Source organism: Chamaea fasciata, unplaced genomic scaffold, assembly GCF_029207755.1.
Source record: "Chamaea fasciata isolate MVZ Bird 193981 ecotype frontalis unplaced genomic scaffold, bChaFas1.0.hap1 SCAF_9, whole genome shotgun sequence".
NCBI classification, from domain to species: domain Eukaryota; kingdom Metazoa; phylum Chordata; class Aves; order Passeriformes; family Sylviidae; genus Chamaea; species Chamaea fasciata.
The window spans coordinates 4,193,120-4,216,180 of NW_027094094.1; the positions used below are offsets into that span (position 1 = coordinate 4,193,120).

The following is a 23,061-nucleotide window of genomic DNA, read 5'->3' on the forward strand; positions in this document are numbered from 1 at the left end:
ATTCTCTTTAGTGACCCCCGGATCGTCAATGGCTGAGCCAGCCTCGCCCGCCCAGCGGCGCCTTTTGTGGTGATCACAAAACAAAGACACAACCAAGCGTGCTGCCCCTGAGGATTTGTTTTAAATTGTTATGTAATAAATAAAAATCAATGCCCTATTATATTTCAGGCCTAAATGATAGGGATATTTAAAAATAACAGTCGAAGATTTTGAGGGAGTAAGGAAGAGGACACTTCTTTGGAAGACACAGACTTTTCACCCGCAATCTCTTTTGGGTTCATTTGTTCAGCTCTTCAGTGATGTGGCCATCTGAGGGCTTGGAAGTATTTTCTCGGTGAGGCAATCCTATAATTTATTCACTCTTTTTCCCAGTTACTCCCAGATTTCCATGGGCACAGCCAGGGTGTGCTTCAGTCCCCCAGGACAGGTGGATCCGTATCCACAGCTCTGTTCTTGGCAGCTGCTTCTCTCTTCTGGTGGGGACTCTTTTCCCTGGATTTCCTGGATCCACCTCCTATATGGAGACATTTGGTGGAGGCCTATTTGGACAAACTCTGTCACTCCATACATCCTCTTTCAAATCAGTGCTGGTCTCTAACTGTCCCATTTAGAAAGACAACAGTTAAATCTGTTGCTTTTGCAGTGGAATCAATTTCTAGGGAAAATGCCAAGCTGCAAAACCCAGTAAACACTGAACCACTGTGGAGCTGGAGAGGTACTTCCCAATATCCCATATTTTCTGTAACATGAATGGATGGGTTCTTTCAGACTCGGGGACACAACCTGCAGAGTTTCTGGTGTCCCCAAGTGAGGTTACTTTTCTAAACCACCTGAAATGGAAGCTGACAGGGCTGGTGGGTGGTGAGAGGTGGGCTCTGGCCCCAGCTTTGGTAGGGCTGATGGCAGGCAGGTGTCAGAGCAGGGCTCAGGGACTGTCCCCAAACCTGGCTCCGCAGGGTCTCAGAGTTCCTGGCAGCATCCTGAGGAGAGGACAACCCAGGAGGTAAAGTGCAGATCTCCCATCTTTGAATTATGTCTGTGAATAACTGAATTCACTTCTCTGTGGCCTGAGAGTGCGGCAGCAGCGTGGAAGAGTCCTGTTCTCTGACACTCTCACAATCCTGTGCACGTTGAACTTCAGGTTCTGATTTACAAAACCAAGAGGTGAGGTAGAGGAGGCACAAACACAGCCAGCAGCAAAGAGCAAAACGTTGGGGTATCATCAAATCTGTGTTCAGTGCCTCTTGGCACCCAGTCCTTCCAGGAGGGATGTGCTTTCCAAAGGCATTTTGGCTGCACAAGGAGAGCACTGGAGGATTGAAATCCTTTAATTTGTTTTTCAGGCCAGTTACTTGTCAGAATTGGTGGAGGGTTCCCAAGAAACATTTCAGACAACTGGTCTAGGTGGGACTGGAGGTCGCTGAGGTCCTGAGGAAGCTGCAGGGTGGGTTTGGACTGGCTGCCTGAAGTGTGGAAAACATATTGTGTTTAGTTTTTAATGACTTGAGACACCTGACATCTCTAAACTGATTCTTTACCATTTTTAAACAGTTTCTAGCACTTAGACCTAACTCTCTGCCCCTTCCTCTCCCTTGCAGCATTTACCTGTGTTCATGCCAACATTTTTCCTTCAAGCCTTTAATCTATTACAGTTCATGATGCTGCATGAAAAATCCCCCTAAGCAGGACACGGAACATCAATAACTTCACTTACAGCTACATAAAGATAGGAAAGATGAAGTGAAAAAGGTTTTAAATACTACAAACCTTGTACCAGGAAAATGTAATATGGTAAAAATATTGTGACTTGACGTGGCAGGCTGGAAAAAACATTGCAGAAAATCAAGTTAGCAGAAAACACAAAGTGTAGATAATTATTCAGTATTCAGCTAACATCATTTTAGAACTAGTTCTCATTTGCTGGAACTTTCTTCATATTCTCTTGCAACATTTTGTTTTGATAATTGTTATTCAGTTTTACCAGAACTAGACCTGCAGCCTGGCTAAGCAGCATCTCCAGTGTTTGGCCCAATAAATAATACAGGTGGTTTCAATGGATCAAAAAGTCACAAAGACATGATTAACTCTTTTGGAGGAAAGGCACTGTGCAGTTTGGATTACTCAACATGAAATATCTGCATCTATTTTACCTGATTATTTCCTATTTCATGACTTGCTCCATTGCCTTGCTTTGGTTCCTGCCCATTGTTATCCCTGAAACAGAAACCACATCATCAGGAAATCCTTCAGGGATGCAGCATTTTCCATGGACAAAGCTACAGCTCAGAGCTCTGCATTCTGCTTTGAGTCCATCCTGTTCTGGACTTGACCAATTTCAATCTGCTCTGCCCCTGTGTCCATACAATACAATTATCAACAAAAATTAGGAAAGTGTGATGGATTTGGGAAAAAACGCTTGGGAACAGAGAACTGGAGTGTCTGGATTGCACTTTCAAGGAGCAGGGGATGGATGGGCTGGTAAAGTCTGGTATTTTAGGAGGGGTGGAATTGTTTGTGTAGATAAGGCATCCACCTGCCCTGCTGCACTGACCTGGAGCACACTGTCATGTCGGAATAGCCCCTGTAAGAAGGGAAATACCTGTGCTGTCCTCTGCTTTTCCTGCAAAGTTTTCTCCTTATTGCATCACGCTTAAATACTGCTGCTGCAGTGAGGATGGCCACAGGCACCACGAGGAAGAAGAAAATCAGCAGCCCATCCCGAAGTGATGTATCTAGGGAAAAAGAATCGAAATCATGGAATTTAAAATATTAAAGCATTTTTTTGTTTGTTTTAAAAAGTACAATCTTCAAATTGTTGTAGACCAAAATTAATAACTTCACTGGAGTTTATAACACGTTGAAATCAGAAAAATAAGATTTGGCCTTATGGTACTACAAGTTCTTTCTGCCTTACCCACCTTATGGATATGCTATGATTTTCCTTTTCCATAATTATTTTCAATAATTCTAAAGCAGACAAACTCATTTTGTATTTGCTTACCAGAACTGCTCTGCATGTTTTCTTTGCTTTCCTAAACTGTTAATAAGTACAAAACATTTTTTCCCTTTCACAAGGTACAAATTTAGTAAAGTTCAGTAACGTTCTGCAGAGAGTAACACAGATTTTCCTCAGAAAGCTACGGATTATGAACTTTGCTTTTACACAAAGAGATGGAAAACATTTCGTGTGTAAAGGCCAGCAAAAGCTACTTCAATATCAAATAATAATGTTTGTTCTTCAAGTCAGTCCATGATCTGTGTCTCATGCAATAGAAAAAAATGCAGTTGAAAAGAAGCTGTTATTAGCAGATTATTTTCTCAGTGCCTGGGGCAGAATGAGGGCCAGTTTCAGTGTCCTACCTGTGTGAGCTGGACCACTGTCCACACTGCCACCGTAGCCAGAGTGGTTACAGAACGGAGGGGCCCATCCCGGATTGCAGTGGCAATTCCCATTGTTGTTACACACCTACAGCCCAAACAAGAGGCAGTCATGAGTCAGGCAGGGACAGCTCCCGTTGTTGTCACACCCCTACAGCCCTGACACAGGGATTAGTCAAACAACACCTTCCGGAGGGGGGCCACTCAGACCTCTGGTATGGATTTGGAGTTCCACGCATGGAAATGCTTGTGGAAACAAGAAATACTGCTCAGTATTGCACAGAAACACATTAAATATTAACTGGGAATGAGCTCTGCCCCTCCAGAACACTCCAAACCACTGAGGGATTCTGATACCCCATGGTAATTCTCTCTGAATTAACATTTGTGTTATTTGCCTGCAATAAATCACAGTCCAGAAACCTTCTTAGTTTTACAACCTTTGGACTCCATTTTGATTTTTCACAGAGACATATATAAATCAGGAATTACAAGTCTGTCATCCTCAAAGGAATATTTTCCTTTTACAATTCAACAGCTCAGTAATGTTAAAAAAATTCCCTTGGGAAATTGAGATGAAATGCCTCTCAGTGTTAGTGCTAAGGGGTTTGCAGTGTTCTGGCAACATGAATTACAGTGGATTTAACTTTTAATACAGATCAGGAAAAAGCAAAGCCACCTGCTTGGTTATTGCTTAAATGCAAGGAATTTGCACAGTCTAGAAACAGGACACAAAGCACCATCTACTCACCCCATTATTACTACACTTCTCCTTTACATCACAGCTGTAGCCCAGATATCTTGCATCAACACATTCAAAACCTACACAGGCCTGGAACAAGTAATTAGTGTCTTGCAAACACAAAACTTTAAAAAATCCCCTCCTTTTATAGATATGCTATGTAAGTGTATCTGTTTACAGGTCTGCAGCTTTCACTTACATGTTAAGAAAAAGAACTGATACAACATTCAGTATTTCAGAATTTTATAACCTTGTATGTCTCAGGTTTGCTTAACTCTGTGGATGCACTTTGATGGAGAATGACTGAAAAGGCAGCACCACAGTTTTTGAAGAGTTAATTAATTGTATGTATTGATCTCAAAAGATTTTTATTGTGTTATGGCATATGAACAAGAGACCCAGGTAATGTTTTTGGAAATTCAGAACATTCCACCTGGCATATATTCTGTCATGCTGCTGTGATTCCTCTTACCTTGTTCTCTCCACAGGCTGTCCCATCATGGACTTGGGCAGGATCAGGGATATCTGACCCTAAGTCAAAGTCAGAGGACCAGCACAACACCCCGGATGCGTTATTGACCACGCTCCAGGCTGGAAGGTTTTGAAGACTGACAGATGTGCACTGGAGCTTCCCGCACAGACTGTGCCTGCATGGAATGAAGGACACTCAGAGACAAGCTGAACAGATAAAAATCAGCAGCAGTGCAAGTCCATTCCAGCTTTTTAGCTTGCATTTAAAAAAATATTCTTTTAAATATCTCGCTTTAAGGCTTTGTAACAAATACGGTTTTTTTACATTGAGGATTTTAGGGTTAGCTTTTAATTGGTGGTGACTTACTGGACAGGGCATTTCTTGTACACTCCACCTTTCATTCCACAGTTTCCAAACCTATCTCCTTTAATATTTGCTTTTTCAAAGCATATATCAGGTGCTTTTCGTGCCCCTGTACAAAAAAAAAAAAAAAAAAAAAAAAAAAAAAAAAAAAAAAAAGTGAATCTCAGTCAGGTGTGTGAAAAATACCAGAAAGAAAAATTGGAAATGTCTGTCAGGAGCCTAGAAATGGGTTTCCATTAAATGCTGCCCATACCTTTCCCATAGATAGATTCACACTGGGAATCAAAGCTCTGGCACACTCCATAGTAGCAATAAGCCCTGCTGTTGCTGCAGGGGTAACCATTCATGATGTAAACATCATCTGGGCAGTAGGCTGTGCTTCCATTGCAGTACTCAGGGAGATCACAGACGTCTTGTTTGGCTCTGCACTCTGCTCCTGCCACTTTAAACTAGGACCAGAGAGGGAGAACACTTTTAGTATTGCAACAGAGGAAGTTCTAGAGTGAAACAAAGACAACTGGGAACATTTAGTGATTTTAGGGAAGCCAAATTCTCCTCTTACACACTCTCTTACCAGTAAGTGTCATTTGAAAATATCTCAAGAGGACTAGGATAGCTCTTTCCAAGCATTAAAAAACCTCAGTGAGTAGCAACAATTTAGTTTAATAAAGCTTTGCCTACCTTGCAGTTTTTGCAGCACAGTCCTTGAGCACATTGTGAGCCAGGTGTGAGTTTGCAAGTCGAAGCATCACAGCAGGGGTTGGAGCATTCCTGAGAACGAAGGGGATACTCTGTTTTATTTATACAGCCAGGAAAGTACTTATCAGTCCATGTGGATGGATTTAAAGCCAAACTTTAAATAACTGTCTGTGTCAGATTCTCACTGCTTTAAAAAGAACCAGCAGACATTGTTGCTGTGTTTTATTCGTACAAGCCAGCAGGAAAACGCCTGTTTTGATGTGTTGTGGCACGGATATATCAATGGAACCAGGGTTTGCTGGCTGGTTTTGATTTATTGATGCCTTTTTTGAGACACTTTTGCCTTCTGAGGAATGGGCCGAATGAGGGACATTTTGACGATGCAAATGTGACTCTTAAAAATCATTTTGTGTAGGAAGAGTTTAAGGCTTACAGTTAACAAACCTGTAGATGTTCTGTAGATAAACAGTCTCTGTCACGGAACAGAAATATCCATGATGCTAAAACCAGCACAAAACCCAGTGGCGTTCCCACACACTCTGCTCTGAATTTCACTTCTTTGTCAGCAGTGCCTCACTGTTCTGTGAAGTCCAACAGCCCTTAACTGAGCCCACGTCAAAATCAAAGCATGATTTAAAACTTTTACCAACATTTATTTTGATATTGCTTGCAAAAATGCAAAACTACAAGGAAAACTCCTCAGATAGTGATACAATTATGCCAGTATTATATAGAAAATATAATATAAATTATTGTACAGTAATATACAATATTATATAATATTTTATAATATACAACAAGTATCCAGCTCAATTTCATGCATTACCTGCGGTTTGCCACAGTCACATTCTTCATTGTTATCGACCACATTATTACCACAGACAGGTTCTTTGTACACATTGCTCGTTTTGGGAGGATTTCTAAGGCAGTTTCCTCCTCCATTTAGAATAAAAGCCTCAAAATCATCAGCGCTGCAGGTGCTGAAGTTCCTGGATCCACTGGAAAGGATAATGTTTTTTTTTATTATAAATATTTTGCTTACAGGAGAACGTACAATTCAAGCTCTTAAAATATTGCCGTTCCATAAATAAATACTGTACTTCATAATGGTAGGAAATCATGAAACATTAAATTTTTATTGAACTTTGCATTAAAGTGCAGTACTAGAAGTTTCAAATACTATTGTAATATGAATACTTTTAGAAGCCAGAGACTATCAGATTATCTATTCTGGTGTCCTGTACGAAACAGGCCTTAGAAATTCTATACTGAGTCTAAAAATGTTTGATTAAAAAATACGCTCAGGCAAACATTCATGTTAACTTGGAGTCCCTAAGAACTGTGGAATGCACTTTCCTAGAGTAGTTTTGTCCAATGCTCAGTTACCCTGATTTATTAATACAACTGGGGAAAAATAAAATATTATTATGTTTTTCTCCTAAGGGGAAGCCAAAGAACAAATGAACTGAAGGAAACATAAGCCAAGAAGTGTTTTTTTTTTAATTAACTGTTCAGTAATTTGTTGCACATTTCCACAAACCCAGTGAGTACATGTAAAGCATTCTCAACAGGGTCAAAAAATTCCAGCAACATACTAATATTAAAAAAAAAAAATTAAGTCCAAATATGTTTTTAGCAACGTTACAAATAAAGAACAATTGGGTCAGAAAACAGATAAAATTTCATATAAATTAAAATTATGTCAAATCCTAAATCAGTGAATCCATCCACCTCTGGGATTAAATTTTTCAAACAGCTCCCCATTCACTAAAGTTCTTCCAGATTCATAGGAACTTGTAAGGCATAGTCATTGCAAACAAAATAAATTATTAAAACAAAATAACTGGAAATCTTACTTGTCTGTGCTGTGCATGATATAGGATGCAGGACACCTCTTATCATCATGTTTCATTCCCAGATTGTGCCCCAGTTCATGTGCAACGACTGTGGCGTGACGTAACATTTTGTTATGATTCAGCTAATAAAGAGAATCAAGTTTTAAAAAGTGAAACTAAGGAAAATCACTGTTTGTACCCAGTGATTTACCCCCACCACAAAGCTCTCAGAGACTATGAAGGCAGAATACCAAATTGTATTGTAAGGTGAATACAGCAGGGACTGACCGTTTGTCACTTTATTTTCATGTGGGGCCAGACTCTCCCACTCCTTCCCTGAGGATCATATTCTGGGTAATAAATTGGCAGCTGGTCTGATTTTACTCTGTGTGATTCTGTTCTATTCAAACACTGTTAGACACTGATTTCAAAGGAGTCTTCAACAACAAATGCACTGTTAAAGAACAGACTCTGCTTCTGAGATTGTCCACAATGTCCATACTTTAAGGACAGGAACCTCTGGAGTTATTTGCTCCGCCCCAAGGGTGGAGAAAAAAATAGTTTTATACTAATTTTCTAAAACTTTTTGCCTGTTTCCAGCCCTACTGTCAGGAATTCCAGACACTTGAGCCCGCAGTGCATTATGTTCACTTGCTATTTATTTAAGGAGTAAAAAACCCCACCATTATTTTGTAGCTGCGTTCCTATCCCAAAACCTCTGCGGTTATGAACTTTATTGGTATAAGGATGAGATGATGCAATATGGATTTTGATGAATAAAAGATAAATCATCATAAAAGATGACCAAAAGAATTTGCCGAAGATTAAATAAGCCAAGTGGGCTGGAATTTGACAAAGAAACTGGGAAGTACTTAAAAAAAAAAAGATGCAAAATAAGCACAAGTCTTTACATAAGAAACCCCATGAAAGAAATCAGCCAGCTCCAAGAGCAGGGTGATTTGACCACGTAGGTCAAGGACCAGTTTCTTCCATGCCCAAATGATGATGTACTTACAGTGCTGATTGACCCTCCCTGGACATGTGAGCACACAGTACCCACAAAAGCCATCCCAATGGATCCACTGAAAGAGCTTCTCCCTCTGCAACAAAAGCAGTTTGGAGGTGCTGTTAAAGATGGGTTGGAAGTTCATGATTTCTACTAAAAGACACCGACGAGTTGGAGAGAAATACTGGAAGGCAAAATTTGGTCTTCCTCAAGTCAAGAAGGAATTTATCATCACAGCAGGGTTTCATTCTAATTAATGAGTATCTGAGTAAGAGCTTGAAAATAATCATCAATCACTTAAGTCTCCTGTGTCGCTGCACTCAATTACGGAGTAGCCAAGGTGGGAAGGGACCTCTGGAGGTCACCCTGTCCCTGGAGTTGATTAACTCTTAAGAATCCATTATAGTTTCTTGTCATTTTTCCAGGTCAAACCATTTTGGAAGTGCAGAGAATTTTACTCTAGGTATATTTTAATCAATATACAAGCCCCAAATCATATACATTAACACTGGCAGCATGGCTGTTTTCCCCACTGAATGCAAACTTACATTATGAGGTGACCAACGTCATTTCTTGAGCGCTTCAGAAGATCTTTCTGTCTCCAAGAAACAAATCTACCCAGCACATCCCCAGCTGAACCATCCATTACAGATATGTGGTTGGCATCTGTCCAAATCTCTAATCCAACCAAAACAATCTGGATGTTTAATGCTGTATACATCTGAAAAAAAAAATACAATTAATGTCCCTCAGCTCTTCTGATGGAATTCTGAAAGATGACTTCATTACTACTGAGTAAACAATAAACTGAACATAGTGACCAAGACATAACTTCAGTTTCTTTGAAATTCAATACATGATATTTGTAATTATAAGTGAAATGCAAAATATTTATAAATTGTAAACTGAATAAAAATATTTAGAATATAAAATGAAGTATTGTAACTGAAAACAATCTAGGTACAATTTAGGTACTTTATGAAAGTACCTAATCTTATCTTTTGGAAAGAAAGCTGCTCTTCTGAACACTATGATAAAACAGAAGAATCCAGGCAATTTATCTGACCTACCCCATCAACATAATTAATCAGCTCCACTGTTTCCTTTTGCACTGCAGCAGGATCCGAATTCTTCATCAAAAACTGTAAAATTCCATAACAGTGTCAGAGGAGAAAAATTAGTAAAACACTAAAATGTATTTAGTGTTAGATGATACAATTACCCTGTTGTGATCCACAACCACGAATAACTCCACATAGCTTTTCTGGGGCAGGACAGCTCGCTTCTCCTGCAGATGAGAAAGCACAGTAAGTTAACAAAATGAGTTTGCAATGTTGCATTTTGTCATGTAGCCTCAGTTTGTGTTGGATTACCACATAAACATCTCTGTGTCAGTAATTCACACCACGTCAGGCACTAGGATGCATGAGCTCAATGGCAGCTTGTGCATTTCATGTTCTATCCGCAGCTGTCCTGCCCAGACTCTGCTCTTCCACCACAGGGTTGCTTCAAGCCGTGTGAGATCCCCATTGTGCTGATGTTCTGTTCCAGGATTTCCTCAGCAGGGCTCCCACCAGCTTGGTGTCCATGAAAACCACAAGGAAATGTCCTGGCAGGTCAATCCCACCTGCAGTGATGCTGTGCCACAGCAAGAGCCCTGGAGATGCCCTGGACTGCAGCTCAAGGGAGAAACAAAAATATATTTACCCTGAGGAGCCTGTCCCTGCTGGAGGTACTGTTTGATGAAAATGTGTATTTCACAGACTGCTTCACAAACATCTCCTGCTCCAGGCTGCCATTCAGCACCCCACAGTGGAAGGGGATACCCTGCACATCTTCCAGTTCATAAAGCACATGTTCAAATGTGCTGGATGTGTTGAGGGGCTCCATTCCATACCATCTGCCTCCAATGTAGAGAATTCCCCTGACAAACATAACAGGATAAAACATTATTGCATCATTTTTCCTTCGTGGTTATAATGAATGAATAACAGCTGGATACTTAGACACTATGTTGAAATAAATTATTATTTTAAATTATATTAATATGGGAGTAAGTTCAAATGCCCAATAAAAGACAAAACAGAACTTATTTAAAATACCCAACAAGTGTGGGCTTCTTGAATCAGTTAGAAAAGGAAGAAAAAAAAGAGAATTAAGCCAAATTGTTAGTTAATGAGTCTGCACTCTGGGTACAGAGCAAAGGGTCCCTTTCAGCCCTTATCTCTATTTATTTAAAGGACTGCCAGGGTATGTCCTGATTTACTGTGAGTGACATCTCTCTGGGAAACTTCACCTGAAAGATGCATGGGTGAATTTTATCCCATTTGTAATTTCTTGGATTTGAAACACAAAAAATTGGTTCGAATTTGGACAGAACTTTTCATGGAAATGGTTTGTCTTTTGAAATGTGCCCATTCATAAGACAAAGTTGTTTACAGGAGTGTTTTAAGTTCAACAAAAGCTTTGTCAAGGTAAGATTATTTTTCTGCAAAGGCATCTCTGGTCATGACATTCACATCAAGTACTAGAAGCCTCAGTTCTTGCCCAAGTTCTGCCTATATTTATTATGGTTTCTCTCATATTATCTTTTTTCCTGTGGAGGAATTTTGGAAAAGGGGAAAAAAGTGGGAGTTGAGGGAAACTATAAAACCTGTAATGAGTTTCAGCTTCATCAAAAGGTGAAATATTCAAAAAAATAGGAAGAGGAAATACCTAACGCCATCACATGTGCTAAGAGCAAGTGTGGAGTCAGCAATTCCTTCCACAGTGCCACGATAATAACAGTGTGTCTGAAATGCAACAAACCCACATAATTAGTGACACAACAAGGTGGTTGCCTTCAACTGCAAACCTATTTTCTAACTAACCATGCTATTTGCGTGACATCAAGGCTGGCTGTTAGAAATTTACAGAGCTCCCTACTTGGGAAGTAATCCTGACCTTCTTGGAGGAGAATATCCCTTGACATGAGCACCTAAAGTAGCCTGTGGTCTCTTCGTTCTGGAACACAGCCAGCTTTTTAGTTTAACCCATCACCATCCTTTATAAAAATGTTTTAATCCACATTGCTCATCCTGTTCTTAGAGTCCTCTCAAAGGCTGCTCTGAGAAGATCTTTCATGCACAAACCACACAATTAAGTCTCATTGAGCTCACTTTAAAATTTCACTTTAAAGTTCAAATTAAATTTAGAAGTATTTATAAGGCTTGCTTGATACAGGATTTAAAAACTATAGAGCTTTGATGCTGCCACTCTACTTTAAATTACATATTATGCAAAGGTGGTTCAAATTCCAGCTTGGCACAATCTCCTGGCAAATCCTTTCACACCTTGGGGAACGGGGATGCTGCATCCCACAAACAGCCCAGTCCCTCATGAACCTCAAGTTTAGATCACTGGTAACTGTTAAACAGAAATGCTCCATTTTGAAAACTCACAGAAGTCTCACTCCCAGCAAAAATATTTTTTCTTGGCTTCCCTGGTTTTTAAGAGAAAATTCTGACACAAAGGGGAAGTTTTATTATGTGCAATACCTCATTTTTGGATGGCGTTGCCTGCAGTTTCCCATTTTTCCCATATGTGTACAGCTTGAAGTTGTCACTAAGAAGTTTTCTGGAAACAAAAATAAACTACTGCTCTTTTAATGGTGTAGAAACAAGTCAAGAGTCCTGGTAAGTGCTACATTCTGTTAGCAGCACACTCGATGCAAATTTTTTTATTAAAATCCAAGTACGTGAAACAAAATACTTTAAAACCAGCTGGAGTTTTTGGAAAATAAGTTATTTTGAAACTTTTCATCATTAATTTTTTACTAAAATATCCATAGAGAGGAATCTAAGCAGACTCATTTGCATAAGGACCTGGCCTATTACAGGCTCAGGAATGAGGAACAAGAGAAACAGAAAAATTTCTTCAAATACAACAGAGCTAAACCCCCTCTGCCCTGCTAATAAAAGACTAATGTTGAACTGAATTCTAATTTTCCCTAAGGATTTTCTGAAATGTTCTATCTTGCACTGGTAATAATAAAAAACCAAAATAAATTTCTTCACAGCTAGAGAAACTATTATTCCCTTCTATTTGCAAGATATTACAAGAGACACTACGTTTAACACTATTTAACAGAGTTGTTTTGTAGTTGCTACAATCTGCCATTTAAATGATTTCTTCTGAATTTTTTCAGTATTAAAATGCTTGTCTGTATGCAACTAACCCTGAAACAAGACAATTCCTTAGAACACTCTATCACATACTTATTTTTCTTCAGCTTTAGGATGTATGTTCCATTTCTGGTTTTAATTGAGTAAGAAAGATTGTCATCTGAATGCTCCTGAAAACAGAACAAAAGATATCACTTCATTAGGTTTTTTTCTATTTTTCTATTCGGTTTTGTTAATTCCACGTTTTGCTTGACAAAGAGAGGCACAACTACTGTGTATGTTTTCAGTAAAAAAACCCCACAGATTCCCTCAGGCTTCCGTATTTCAAACTCTCAGCAGCAAGGTGAACATTCTTTCCTGTGTAAAGTTTAAATCCTGCGAATCTATATTTTCATTTAGACAGGAGGGCACATTCCATGAACGCACTCTTTGCTAAGTACCACGTCGTGCTTTGTGACCCTCCTTATGTAAATCAGATAAACGACTCCCTGTTTTTTATCCCCTAATTGGTTTGCACAAAGATGACTAATGCTGTTTCATTAACAGTTACTTCAGTAAAAGAATTCCCGGATCTGGCACAAAGGTAAGTTACCTCAGAACTGAAGAATTAAGGCTTAGGTTTCTCTCTTAACTCATCTTTTAACCTATGCCACTCTGTGGGACCATTTTTATCCTTTGGCTGAAATCCTCTGGTCATTATCCAAAGACCAGAACACGGACAGCACGGATGTTAGCTCAAGTTCAACATCTAATCTGACTCAGAAGAAATGAAAATATTCTTCATGTCCCTTCTCAGTTCTGTCTTACAAGGTCTTTAATAGGATTAGAAGTTTGGAAGCCACTCAGAGTACAATCACAGGCCTTTGTGGGAACAAATTTACTTAAAACTAGTCGAAAACACTAAGAATCAGAAGAGAGAGTGAGGCACATTTCATTACAAAAATCTCTATATACCATCCATTGTGTGTGTGTGTGTAATGTAGGGCAGTGTTTTGAAAACCAGCAACAAACAGAAAAAAAGAAAATCTGATAGAATAACAAACCTCATGAGAAAATGGGGGGTGTTTCTCTCTGCCTGTCAGACTTCGAGGAATGATTATTTCAAATGTAGAAAGTCTGGATGTGTGTTCAGAGGATACACCTGAAAATAAAGTTTGAAACTGGTAAAGAATGAGAAAGAATCAGGCATTATGTTGGCACCTGCACACTGGTGATTGGCAAAAGCCTACTCTGATCCAGCCAGAAATGGAGAAACAGCGAAATAGTGCAGGAATGATAAAATGGACTTTAAAACAGTTACTACAGATTAAAGCTGGGGTCTTCTGGAGCACACAAAGGAAAACTATCAAAGCATCTCAACAAAATCTTAATTCTCTCATATTCTGGATTATTAACTTTCTGACTTTGTCATTTTTTCTTCCACGACCAACACTTTTAACCTGATGTACCACAGAAAACTGGTGCAGCTGGCCTCCTTCTTTCTCCATTGTCCTGAATAAGGAATACTTCAGTTGTCCTCTGGAAACAATTTGTCCACCTCCTGTGTGGAAGAAAAGGTGGCTCACCACACTGCCTCCTGCCATTGCTTAATCTTGCATTTTGTTTGTTTTTGCAACAGTCAGATCTTTGCAAAAGGTTTGTAGCCTTTTACATGATATCAGAATTATCTCCAGAACAACATGCTAATGCAGGAAGCTAAAGATAAGAAGCCTGCCAAGTATCTGGTTTCAGGTAAATGGGTTTATAAAGACAAAAACAATCTCCAGTGACTTTTTAAAAAATTGTGTGAAGTTGAATTAATCTTCCTTTTTCTTGTCTGCTCATCAACTGGTTTGATCAACAGAGACACAACCATTCCTTTTAAGCAGAATCAACAATAACATGAGTTTTAACCAATGGAAGTGGTTTCTTCCTTATGAAATTGTTATAAGGAAACAGATTTCTTCACATTCATAGTAGTACAAAGTCACCCTCAGTCTCCCAAATTCCTGTGAAAGGAATTCATAATTGCAAAAAAAGTAACACAACCAGCCATTCAAAGTGAGCAGGGTTCTCCAGTGTAAAGATGATCTCTACCTGCTAGATAGCATCAGGATTTTTAAAAGCTACGTGCAGGTAGCATATGTTTAACAGTACTGGCTGCAATTGCAATCAAAATTAGAAGCTGAAATTAGCAAATTGGTCTGAAAAGAATATCAGAACTCAATATTTTGATTTTGCCCTTAATCTTCAATAATTTTATTATCTAAATCACAAAATCTATTCTGTTTCATGAGTCAAACGTATGTTGAACTAACCTTGGAGATGCTCTTTTAACAATTAAAATTTTGACACCTGAAGGCAGGAAACCATCTTTGATGCACATCATAAAAACACCACTTTCTAAGAAACATTTCAGGCATTGCACTTAAATGTAAAATGCGAAGCCAAATCATAAATGGAGATAAGTTAATGAAAAATTATAATGGAATTGTAGGAATTTCCCTCACATTAGCGAAGAAGAAATGTTTTTCTACACTCTCTAATATTGATAAGAGTGACAGCAACTGCAGTTGTCACCACCAGTGTCCTGCACAGAAAATGATGTATTTACATACCTACAACATCCAGGAGGAAAAAAAAAACAAACCAACAACCCACAAGGAGCTCAATTATAAAAAGTTTTAACCTGTAACCTTTTCCAAGACCCTCTCAATGAGCAGGGCTGCACAGGGAGAGCTGTGACACTGTCAAAGGTGTGCATCATTACAATCAGGGTCCAGGCAGACCTGGAGTAACTTTCTGAATACGAAAAAACAGAGAAAGCTTACCTTTTATCCAAAAAGGGTTTCCAGTAAAAATTAGTCCAAAAGCGAACAAAAATAGGCTGTGCATTAACATGACTTCCCGGAGAAACTACTCCAGCATCCGAGCTGGCTCTGGCTGCTCTGCAGGGAACCAGAAGAACGAGAACTGTCTGCTCCCAAGGTAAACAACAGAAAAAGCTCCCTGATACTGCATCTCTGCTGAGGAAATGGGAAGTAAAATTTAATCCACCAGGCTTGCGAGAAAACTGGTCAGACAGCCTAATGCAAATAAAAAGCAGCGCATTCTTAAAAGCTGATTGGAGAAGGAGCAAGTCCCGTGCCGGGGTCAAACTGGTTTATTCTAAGGGACTTTCATCCCATGGTGAGATCAGATGAGATTAGAAACATAAAATACTGCTACTGACAAATACAGCGTTTAGGATGTTTATCCTGGCTACTGCCAGCTCAATAAAAAACCAGCGTGAATCAATTTACTCTTTGAAACTTCAGCTTCTTGTCTTCCATTTTTTTATCTTCACGTAAAAATATAATGCATATGAACACATGAAAAGCCCCAAACCAGAGGTTCTACCCAGTCCCTTCCATGTTAAACACAATTCTCCTCACCAAAAGTCCGTATTTTTGTGCAGATCATTGCCCTTCCAGGATCAGAGTAATCTTCCGTGCAACTACATTGTCACCAAAAGCAGAAAATAAATGCTTCTAAAATTGGACGAGTTCTCAGTGCACTTCAGAAGTATCACGCGCATTTAGAAACACAAAAATGAGACTGAGACAACACGCTCGAACATTTACATTAATTAATTTTAATTGATTCTTTGATTAAAGCAGAGAAAATTCAGTTTCCCGTCGCTGGTAAATCCTATAAAACAATGCCTTCAGTGACTAAAAGCAGAATGCTGGCTGTGTTTGCAGTATTAGTTTGTGTAAGCCCGTTGGGGTCCAATTCCCGGGAGTCACGGACTGAGAACACCCTGAGCATTCCTGCACCGAGCAGCGGGTGGAAGCAGAATTTGACACCCTCATTCCCCGGATCTGTGTCTGCCACGGCCTCAGGAGCAGCATTCCCCAACTCCAGAAGGTGAGATCCTACTGAAAATTAAATGAACCCCATCTTTTATTTATGGCCTCTTTTATTCATAGCCTCTCTCCTGCGTGCTGCACTATCAGGAACACAAGTCGGGAGAATCCCGCTGTGCAAATTTTGGCACATTAGCGAGTTTCACAGAACGCAGTAACCATTTCAGTTGGAAATAACCTGTGAGACATTGAGTCCAACAGGGAATCCCGTTCAGTGCTGGATCACACTTGTGGGGGAAGAACCTTTTCCTAATATCCACCCTAGACCTCTCCTGGCACAACTTCAGGGCCAGCCTCTTCTCCCAAGCAACCAGTGACAGGACAAGAGGACAATGCCTTCCGCCGCACCAGAGGAGGTTTAGGGTGGACGTTACGAGGAATTTCTTCTCAGGAGGAGTGATTCGGTTTTGGAATGGGCTGCCCAGGGAGGTGGGCGAGCCAGAGGTGTTTAAGGAAAGACTGGACGTAGCAGTCGGTGCCAAGGCACGGGGATGTCGGGCGGTGTATTGAACTCAGTAAACTCAGCGGTGTTTCCCACGCGATTTAACTCCAGCTCTCCGCGCCCCTCAGCCTCCCCCGCGCTGTGGGCGCCCCTCCCGGGCTGTGGGCGCCCCCTCGGGCGGCTCCCGCCGCTGCCCAGCGCGCAGGCGCGGAGCCCCGCGCGGCGCAGGCGCGTCCCGGCCGCGGCCGCCGCTGAGGGTCGCTCGGTGCCGCTTCCCCGCGCGGGTGTCCCCGCCATGTCGAGCGGCTGCGCGGCGGCGGCGGAGGACGGGGCGGAGGAGGGCGGCCGGGAGCCGCGCTGTGTGTCGGCGCGGTGCTCCTGGCCCTGCGCGCCGCCGGGCGGCCTGGCCCGGGCGCTGTGCCTGCGGCGGGGTGCGGGGGACGGCGAGCCCGGGTGAGGGCGGCGGGCGGCGAGAGGGGGCGCCGGGCTGGGCCGGGCGGGAGCGGGGCTGGCGGGACAACGCGTGTCGCTTCCCACCCCCGCAGCAGCGAGGCCGTGCTGGCGGAGCGGCGGGCGGGCGGCGAGGAGCCCTGCGAGCTGCGGCTGCAGTGCCGGCCCGGCGCAGAGATGGTGTCCGTGGGGATCGTGAGCCAGGCCCGGAACATGGAGGTGTACGTGGGCGAGGAGTACTGCGGCACCGGCCGGGGACAGAGCCGCGGCACCCGCCCGGCCCCGGGGTGAGTGCTGGGTCCCGGGCCCCGCGCACGCTGCGGGCGGGCTCATGCTCGGTGTGTGTCTCTGCGAGGGGCTCCTGCTGTTAGACACCTGATGGCTTTAACAGGGCTGAGAGAACTGAGGTTGTTGAGCCTGCAGAAGGCGCCTGGGGAGACGCTGGAGCTATTTCCACTGCGAGAGAGCTGGAGAGGGACTTTGAACGACGGCTTGGAGAGATAGGGAGCAGAGTTAGGTGGGATATTGGTAAGAAATTCCTCCCTGGGAGGGTGGGGAGGCCCTGGCACAGGGTGCCCTGAGAAGCTGTGGCTGCCCCTGGATCCCTGGCTGTGTCCAAGGCCGGGTTGGACACTGGGGCTTGGAGCAGCAAGGTGTCCCTGCCCGTGGCAGGGGGTGGAACTGGGTGACTTTTAAGGTTCCTTCCACCCCAGCCCATCGGGTTCTCTGAAAGACCACTTGTCTCTTTGATCAGTAGTTATCTCACACTTCGAAGAACAAGGGAGAAGATTTCAAAAAGGTTTTCTTTTCCCCTTCAGTAGTTCCTTCCATGCTTTGCTGGGGGAAATAAAGCTACGTTTCTGTCTTGTTTTTAAGTCATTACATGGCACATCTGCTGCTTAATTAGCTAAATAGAAACCAGTCGACTCGGAGCCTCAGGGAGGATGTGTGAATAATGTACTGAACCTCAAAAGCGTCTCTAGTGCACAGTGCATGCATACATGCAAGTAATTTTTACATAAATATTTGATAAGATTCATTACAAGTTGCATATAAGCATTAAAGCTGTTATTAGAAAGTAAAAAAGCCTGCTAAAAACTAGAAACTGAAACCGCTGTTGGAAACCATGAATCTGCATTAGAAATGTGTTCCAGTCAGTCTCGTTTCATATGTAAATATTTGCCAGTATGGTGTATTTCTGCAAGGAAAAGTACCTTGTATATTGATGTCACAGCTTGTTTATTTTGTTTTTCTAGTGAAACTGAAGAGGTTTCTTTGTACCACAAGTACCTTAAGTTTGAATGCCCTGCAACTTCCTGTAGAATTAAGGTAGGGAATTGAACAGCATTATTTTATTTTTCTTTTATCTTTTTAATCACTTAATCGACTAAATTGCATTGCTCTTAATGAAATTATTGCTTTTATATACTTCATCTCTTCACATAATCACTTAAAAATTTGTTGGCTGGTACTTTGACTTGGTGGCAGAGTGCTCCTTTTATATTGGTATTTTCATGAACACTTTATATGATACAGATAATTTAGCCTTGGAGAAAGAACAATTACCCAGATAAACTGTAGATCTGTGATTAGAATTGACAGCTCTGGGGTTAAACAAGCTTGTGAAAATCGTGTGGGCACTACTCTTAAATGTTTAGAAAATCTTTATTTATCTTTGGGGCATTCAGGCACCTCTGTTCCAGTCAGAATATTACGGGGAATAATAGTAAGGAGAAATTGGCTTAGTTTCCCTGGAAAAGAGTTCAGCACAGTTTTCCCCAAGACTCAACAATATCTATTTGTCCCCTATCTACAAAGAAAACCTGAAATGTGTTTTTTTTTCTCTAACCAGAATATTTTTTTTCCTTCTTGTGATAGCTGCTCTCCTTTGGTGAGAAACACAGAGTACTCATCAGTAAAATAATTCTAGAAGTGAAAGCAGTGTCTGCAAAACTAGCAACTGATTTTCCTTCACTAGGCTCAAGCATAGATCTAGACAGAGTGCAAACTATAATGGAATCCATGGGATCTAAGTTGTCTCCAGGTGCTCAGCAGCTCATGGACATGGTCCGGTGTCAGCAGAAGGTAAGTCACTTTTCCACAAGCACAAACTGCCAGTTAGGAATGTTCTAAAAAGGTTTTTGGGGGTTTTTAATCTGCACTTACTGCCATTTTCATCCTGATTTGTCTGTTGCCACTCAAATGAGTGCAAAGAATAAAGGTTGTGTATTCCAGGATTAGTATTATTATGTGCACTGTGATAATTTTAAGCTTCATTGCTACCCTGCTCTCCTTTTGCCCGTTTCTCAGTGCTGTTCAAGGATGATGGGCTTTTTCCCTGGAATGTTTGGGGTGTAGATAGATGGGCTGGTTTGTCTCTAATGGTCATTATAACCATGTCACCTTCAACTGAAAGGAACATGCTCTCACAGAACATTTACTTTAGATCCTAATCCTGCAAAGTAGGCTGTATCAACAGAATCCTTGCTCCACCTAATGTTAATAATTCAGTTTTGGGGACACACAGCATGGTAAAACTGAAGTCAGGAGAGCTCTTTTCCTACTTAGACACTGACAGGATAATCAACACCTCATATTTACAAGGCATGTAGTTCAAAACTACTTCTAAAATCTTTACTAGTAGAATGCTGGGTTATAAAGTATCTATTATTGCTGTATAATTTCCTGTATATTTGAATATTGAAATAATAATGATATTGTTTTTCTCCCCATCAGAACAGTTTCTCTTTTGGAGACAAACTCAGATGGATCTTGGGGAGAAATCCTGACTTTGGAGGTGACCGTGCAGTGGATGGATTGCACAGTGCAGCTCTTCAGTCATCCCTGAGTCCGTCAGCCAGGGAACCTTCTCTGCCTGTGAAAAATCATTTAACAAGTGAAGCAGTGTATAAAGATGTAAAAATAACTCGTGACCTGAACTCAGAGGTACCTGAAAGAGGGAATGCTTTGGATTCTGAAAGACTTCCTACCCAGCAAAATGCAGCTGACCTCAGGAATGATTTGAAAGTCATGGGATCTTTACAAGTGCAGCAACAAGCAGGTGAAACTCCAAACGTGGCCAACCCACAGGTGCTTCTTCCCTTTCTCCAAAACTTGTGCACTCAGGTGAATCACCTTCGGCTCAAGGACGGAGAGAGGCACCTGGGGAGGAGTGCAGTGGCTAAAGAGGAAGCTGTTCAGAGTGCTGGGTGAGTTAAGTTTGGTGAATCTCTCAAAGTAGTACTGACTGTGTACTGACGAGTTTAAACAAAATGCATGATGTAAGCGTTTCCTTCTCATGAGCAGCAATAGTGAATCTTAGAATCTGTGGTTTTGAAGGCTGTGTGGTGATGAGCATTACAATTTTTCAGATGAGCTGCTTGAATTGTAGTTTTTCAGAAGAAATCACATCATTTGTTGTTGCTAAACTGTTTTGTCTTCTACTTCCATTTATCTAATTTAAAAAGGGTGTTTCTTCATACACATTTGGCTTGTCTTTCCCGTCTGCTGTATTTTCATTTTGATTGCTTTTACCCCTGAATTCTTACATCTTCCCTTTTCAAACTGTGTGGCACAATCTTTGCTGTACTTGGTGTGTATCATCCCACTGATGTTCCTGTTCCTCCTCACTTGTTGGCATTGACAGTTGCAGGTGTCACAGTTACCCAGTTTGATATCTCAGGAACAATAGTGGAACTCGTGTGATGTAGGAATCAGGGTTTAATGGAGACTGAATATCTCAGCTCCAGTATTTTTAAAGAAAGCAGATGCAAACCCAGGGAGTTGCATATTTTGGATAACTCGTGAAGCACTTTTCCTGACAAGGACAGCCTGCCACGCTGACAGAATATAAACTGTGTATTTTGTTGACTTGTGTGGATTTTGTTTTATGTAGTTAAGCTCTCTGATGCATAATTTAGCCTTTGAAAAAAAAACGGCTGGATGAAGATTACTATATACAATAGCATTTTTATGAAAAAAAAAAAGAGATTTAAAGTGTGGCAGGCAGGGTATTTTACTTGTGCTAAAAATTTAATGCCTTCATTACCTAATAAATGAAATTTTGCATTTAAAAGCTGTTCAGGTGCTCAGATCCCTATATTGCCCCTTGCCACTAAGAAATAGGTTATACTTATTATATTTGCTCTTCTTTCAGAGTGGAACAACAGCCTATTTGCTCCTATTTGGAAAAGATCATTTCAAAAAACCTGGATCTGATGGAGAAGAAACTCATGGACTATATTGACTGCCAAATCCAGGCTCTTCAGACACACATAGACAATAAGATGTTTCTCTTGATGGACTTGGTTCAGAACTCAAAACCAAGCAAAATTTCCCAAGCACACTATGATTCTAATGAGGGGTTTTCTAATGGAGAGAGATAGAGGGGTTCAGAGGTAGGGTTTCAATGTGAATACTTCCAGAGTAATTACACTTTACAAAACCTAGTATTTATGCAGTTATAACTATAAAGAAACCTGTTGTTAACTTGCATTTTGTTACTGTAATTCTATCCACTGTTGTACACACTTGTTAGTTTTACGGAAGATCTTAAGAACGTGTGTTTTTTTTCCTAAATATAAGAGTTTTGTATGCCCTTTGTGGCTTATTTATTTAAAGAACATTGCTAGAAGCTGTATGAACAATTCCCCAGTTCCAGTTTGAACAATGGAGTACTCCAAATAAACTGAGTTACTGCTTATCTTTTTACCTACATGTAATCAGTTCACTTTTTTTTTGTTGTGTTGATTTTTGATGTGAAATATGTTATCAGTAGAACAGAATGTAGTTTGTACTTTTGCTTTATTGGCACTCCTGTTGAAGACATTCATTGTTCCATCTCTAAAAGGAAGGTCGGATTGTCATTGCCTGATTTGGGCAGTTTATGGGGCTGTCTTTAGAGAGCTGGGGAAATGTGAACCCAGCCTGGGTTCTTTGGAAGCCTTCTTGGCTGTACAAGCACCTAAATTAGGAATCCAGGCTCCTTAAGGGATACCTAAAACAAGACTGTGATACTTTCCTCCCCTAAACTACCTGAGTGTGCAGGAACAAGTGAAATGAATGCATACTCAGCAGACTTTATCCAGGTTCCATGATCCTGAGAAGTGCAGGTATTTCATCCATGGTTTCTCTCAAGTGGATGTTGTTCCTAGAGAGGAAGTGCTGGGGTAGCTCCAGAAGACCAGAGGAATTTTCCTTACTGCATCACACTTCCTTTAACTCGTTGGGATCAGTTTTGCTGTCTTTTGGGGAGGTGGGAATGTGACTCCAAATCCCTCTTGTGTGGAAGGTTGAGTTTCAAACTCCATTCAGTTTGTTGCTCTTGGATTCTGGGGTGCACCATTTAAATGGATGGGTGTAGGGACTTAATGCTAAACCCCTCAGCTGGGTGCACAATCATTTTTGGCAAAAGCTACTCATGTGGGAAGCAAGTGTTGACTCAAAAGCAGCTCTGCCTGATATTTTCTTCTCCAGGAAATACTAGAATAAGGTTCACCTTTAGAGATGTTTAACGTTCCGCCCTTCAGTTGCCTATATAAGACCTGTTGTGCAGAAATCAATAAAATGTCACAGATAAACAGATTTCCATACCTGTGAATTCTATTGAGTTGCCTTCAGCGAGA

At 41.1% G+C, this 23,061-nt stretch overlaps 2 protein-coding genes across 2 annotated transcripts; one reads left to right on the top strand and one right to left on the bottom strand.

The window, feature by feature from the left end:
- Positions 1–99: 99 nt before the first annotated feature.
- On the bottom strand, positions 100–17,284 carry LOC136294135 (disintegrin and metalloproteinase domain-containing protein 9-like). The gene is made up of 22 exons (XM_066191622.1): positions 17,084–17,284; positions 13,702–13,818; positions 12,752–12,828; positions 12,032–12,110; positions 11,211–11,287; positions 10,203–10,419; positions 9,718–9,783; positions 9,566–9,637; positions 9,044–9,216; positions 8,505–8,589; positions 7,511–7,632; positions 6,481–6,652; positions 5,637–5,726; positions 5,209–5,404; positions 4,959–5,064; positions 4,593–4,767; positions 4,130–4,210; positions 3,361–3,466; positions 2,600–2,732; positions 2,151–2,214; positions 1,768–1,820; positions 100–1,463 (listed from the first exon to the last, which is right to left on the bottom strand). Exons 1-22 carry the CDS (start codon positions 17,282–17,284, stop codon positions 1,388–1,390), a joined length of 2,538 nt encoding a protein of 845 aa, XP_066047719.1. The 3' UTR covers positions 100–1,387.
- On the top strand, positions 17,268–22,151 carry CUNH10orf88 (chromosome unknown C10orf88 homolog). The gene is made up of 6 exons (XM_066190772.1): positions 17,268–17,440; positions 17,533–17,724; positions 18,694–18,766; positions 19,316–19,522; positions 20,174–20,646; positions 21,594–22,151. The coding sequence occupies exons 1-6, from the start codon at positions 17,283–17,285 to the stop codon at positions 21,820–21,822; spliced, it is 1,332 nt and encodes a 443-aa protein (XP_066046869.1). The 5' UTR covers positions 17,268–17,282; the 3' UTR covers positions 21,823–22,151.
- Positions 22,152–23,061: the final 910 nt, after the last annotated feature.

Excerpts from the sequence above, each read along its gene's own strand:
- LOC136294135 (XM_066191622.1), bottom strand. The coding sequence starts at position 17,284 with ATGGCGGGGACACCCGCGCGGGGAAGCGGCACCGAGCGACCCTCAGCG. Across the intron at positions 12,111-12,751 it reads CTAAAGCTGAAGAAAAATAA|AAAACTTCTTAGTGACAACT; the intron begins GTATGTGATAGA and ends TTTTGTTTCCAG. Across the intron at positions 7,633-8,504 it reads AGGGAGGGTCAATCAGCACT|CTGAATCATAACAAAATGTT; the intron begins GTAAGTACATCA and ends TCTCTTTATTAG.
- CUNH10orf88 (XM_066190772.1), top strand. The coding sequence starts at position 17,283 with ATGTCGAGCGGCTGCGCGGCGGCGGCGGAGGACGGGGCGGAGGAGGGC. Across the intron at positions 19,523-20,173 it reads TGGTCCGGTGTCAGCAGAAG|AACAGTTTCTCTTTTGGAGA; the intron begins GTAAGTCACTTT and ends TCTCCCCATCAG. Across the intron at positions 20,647-21,593 it reads GAAGCTGTTCAGAGTGCTGG|AGTGGAACAACAGCCTATTT; the intron begins GTGAGTTAAGTT and ends CTCTTCTTTCAG.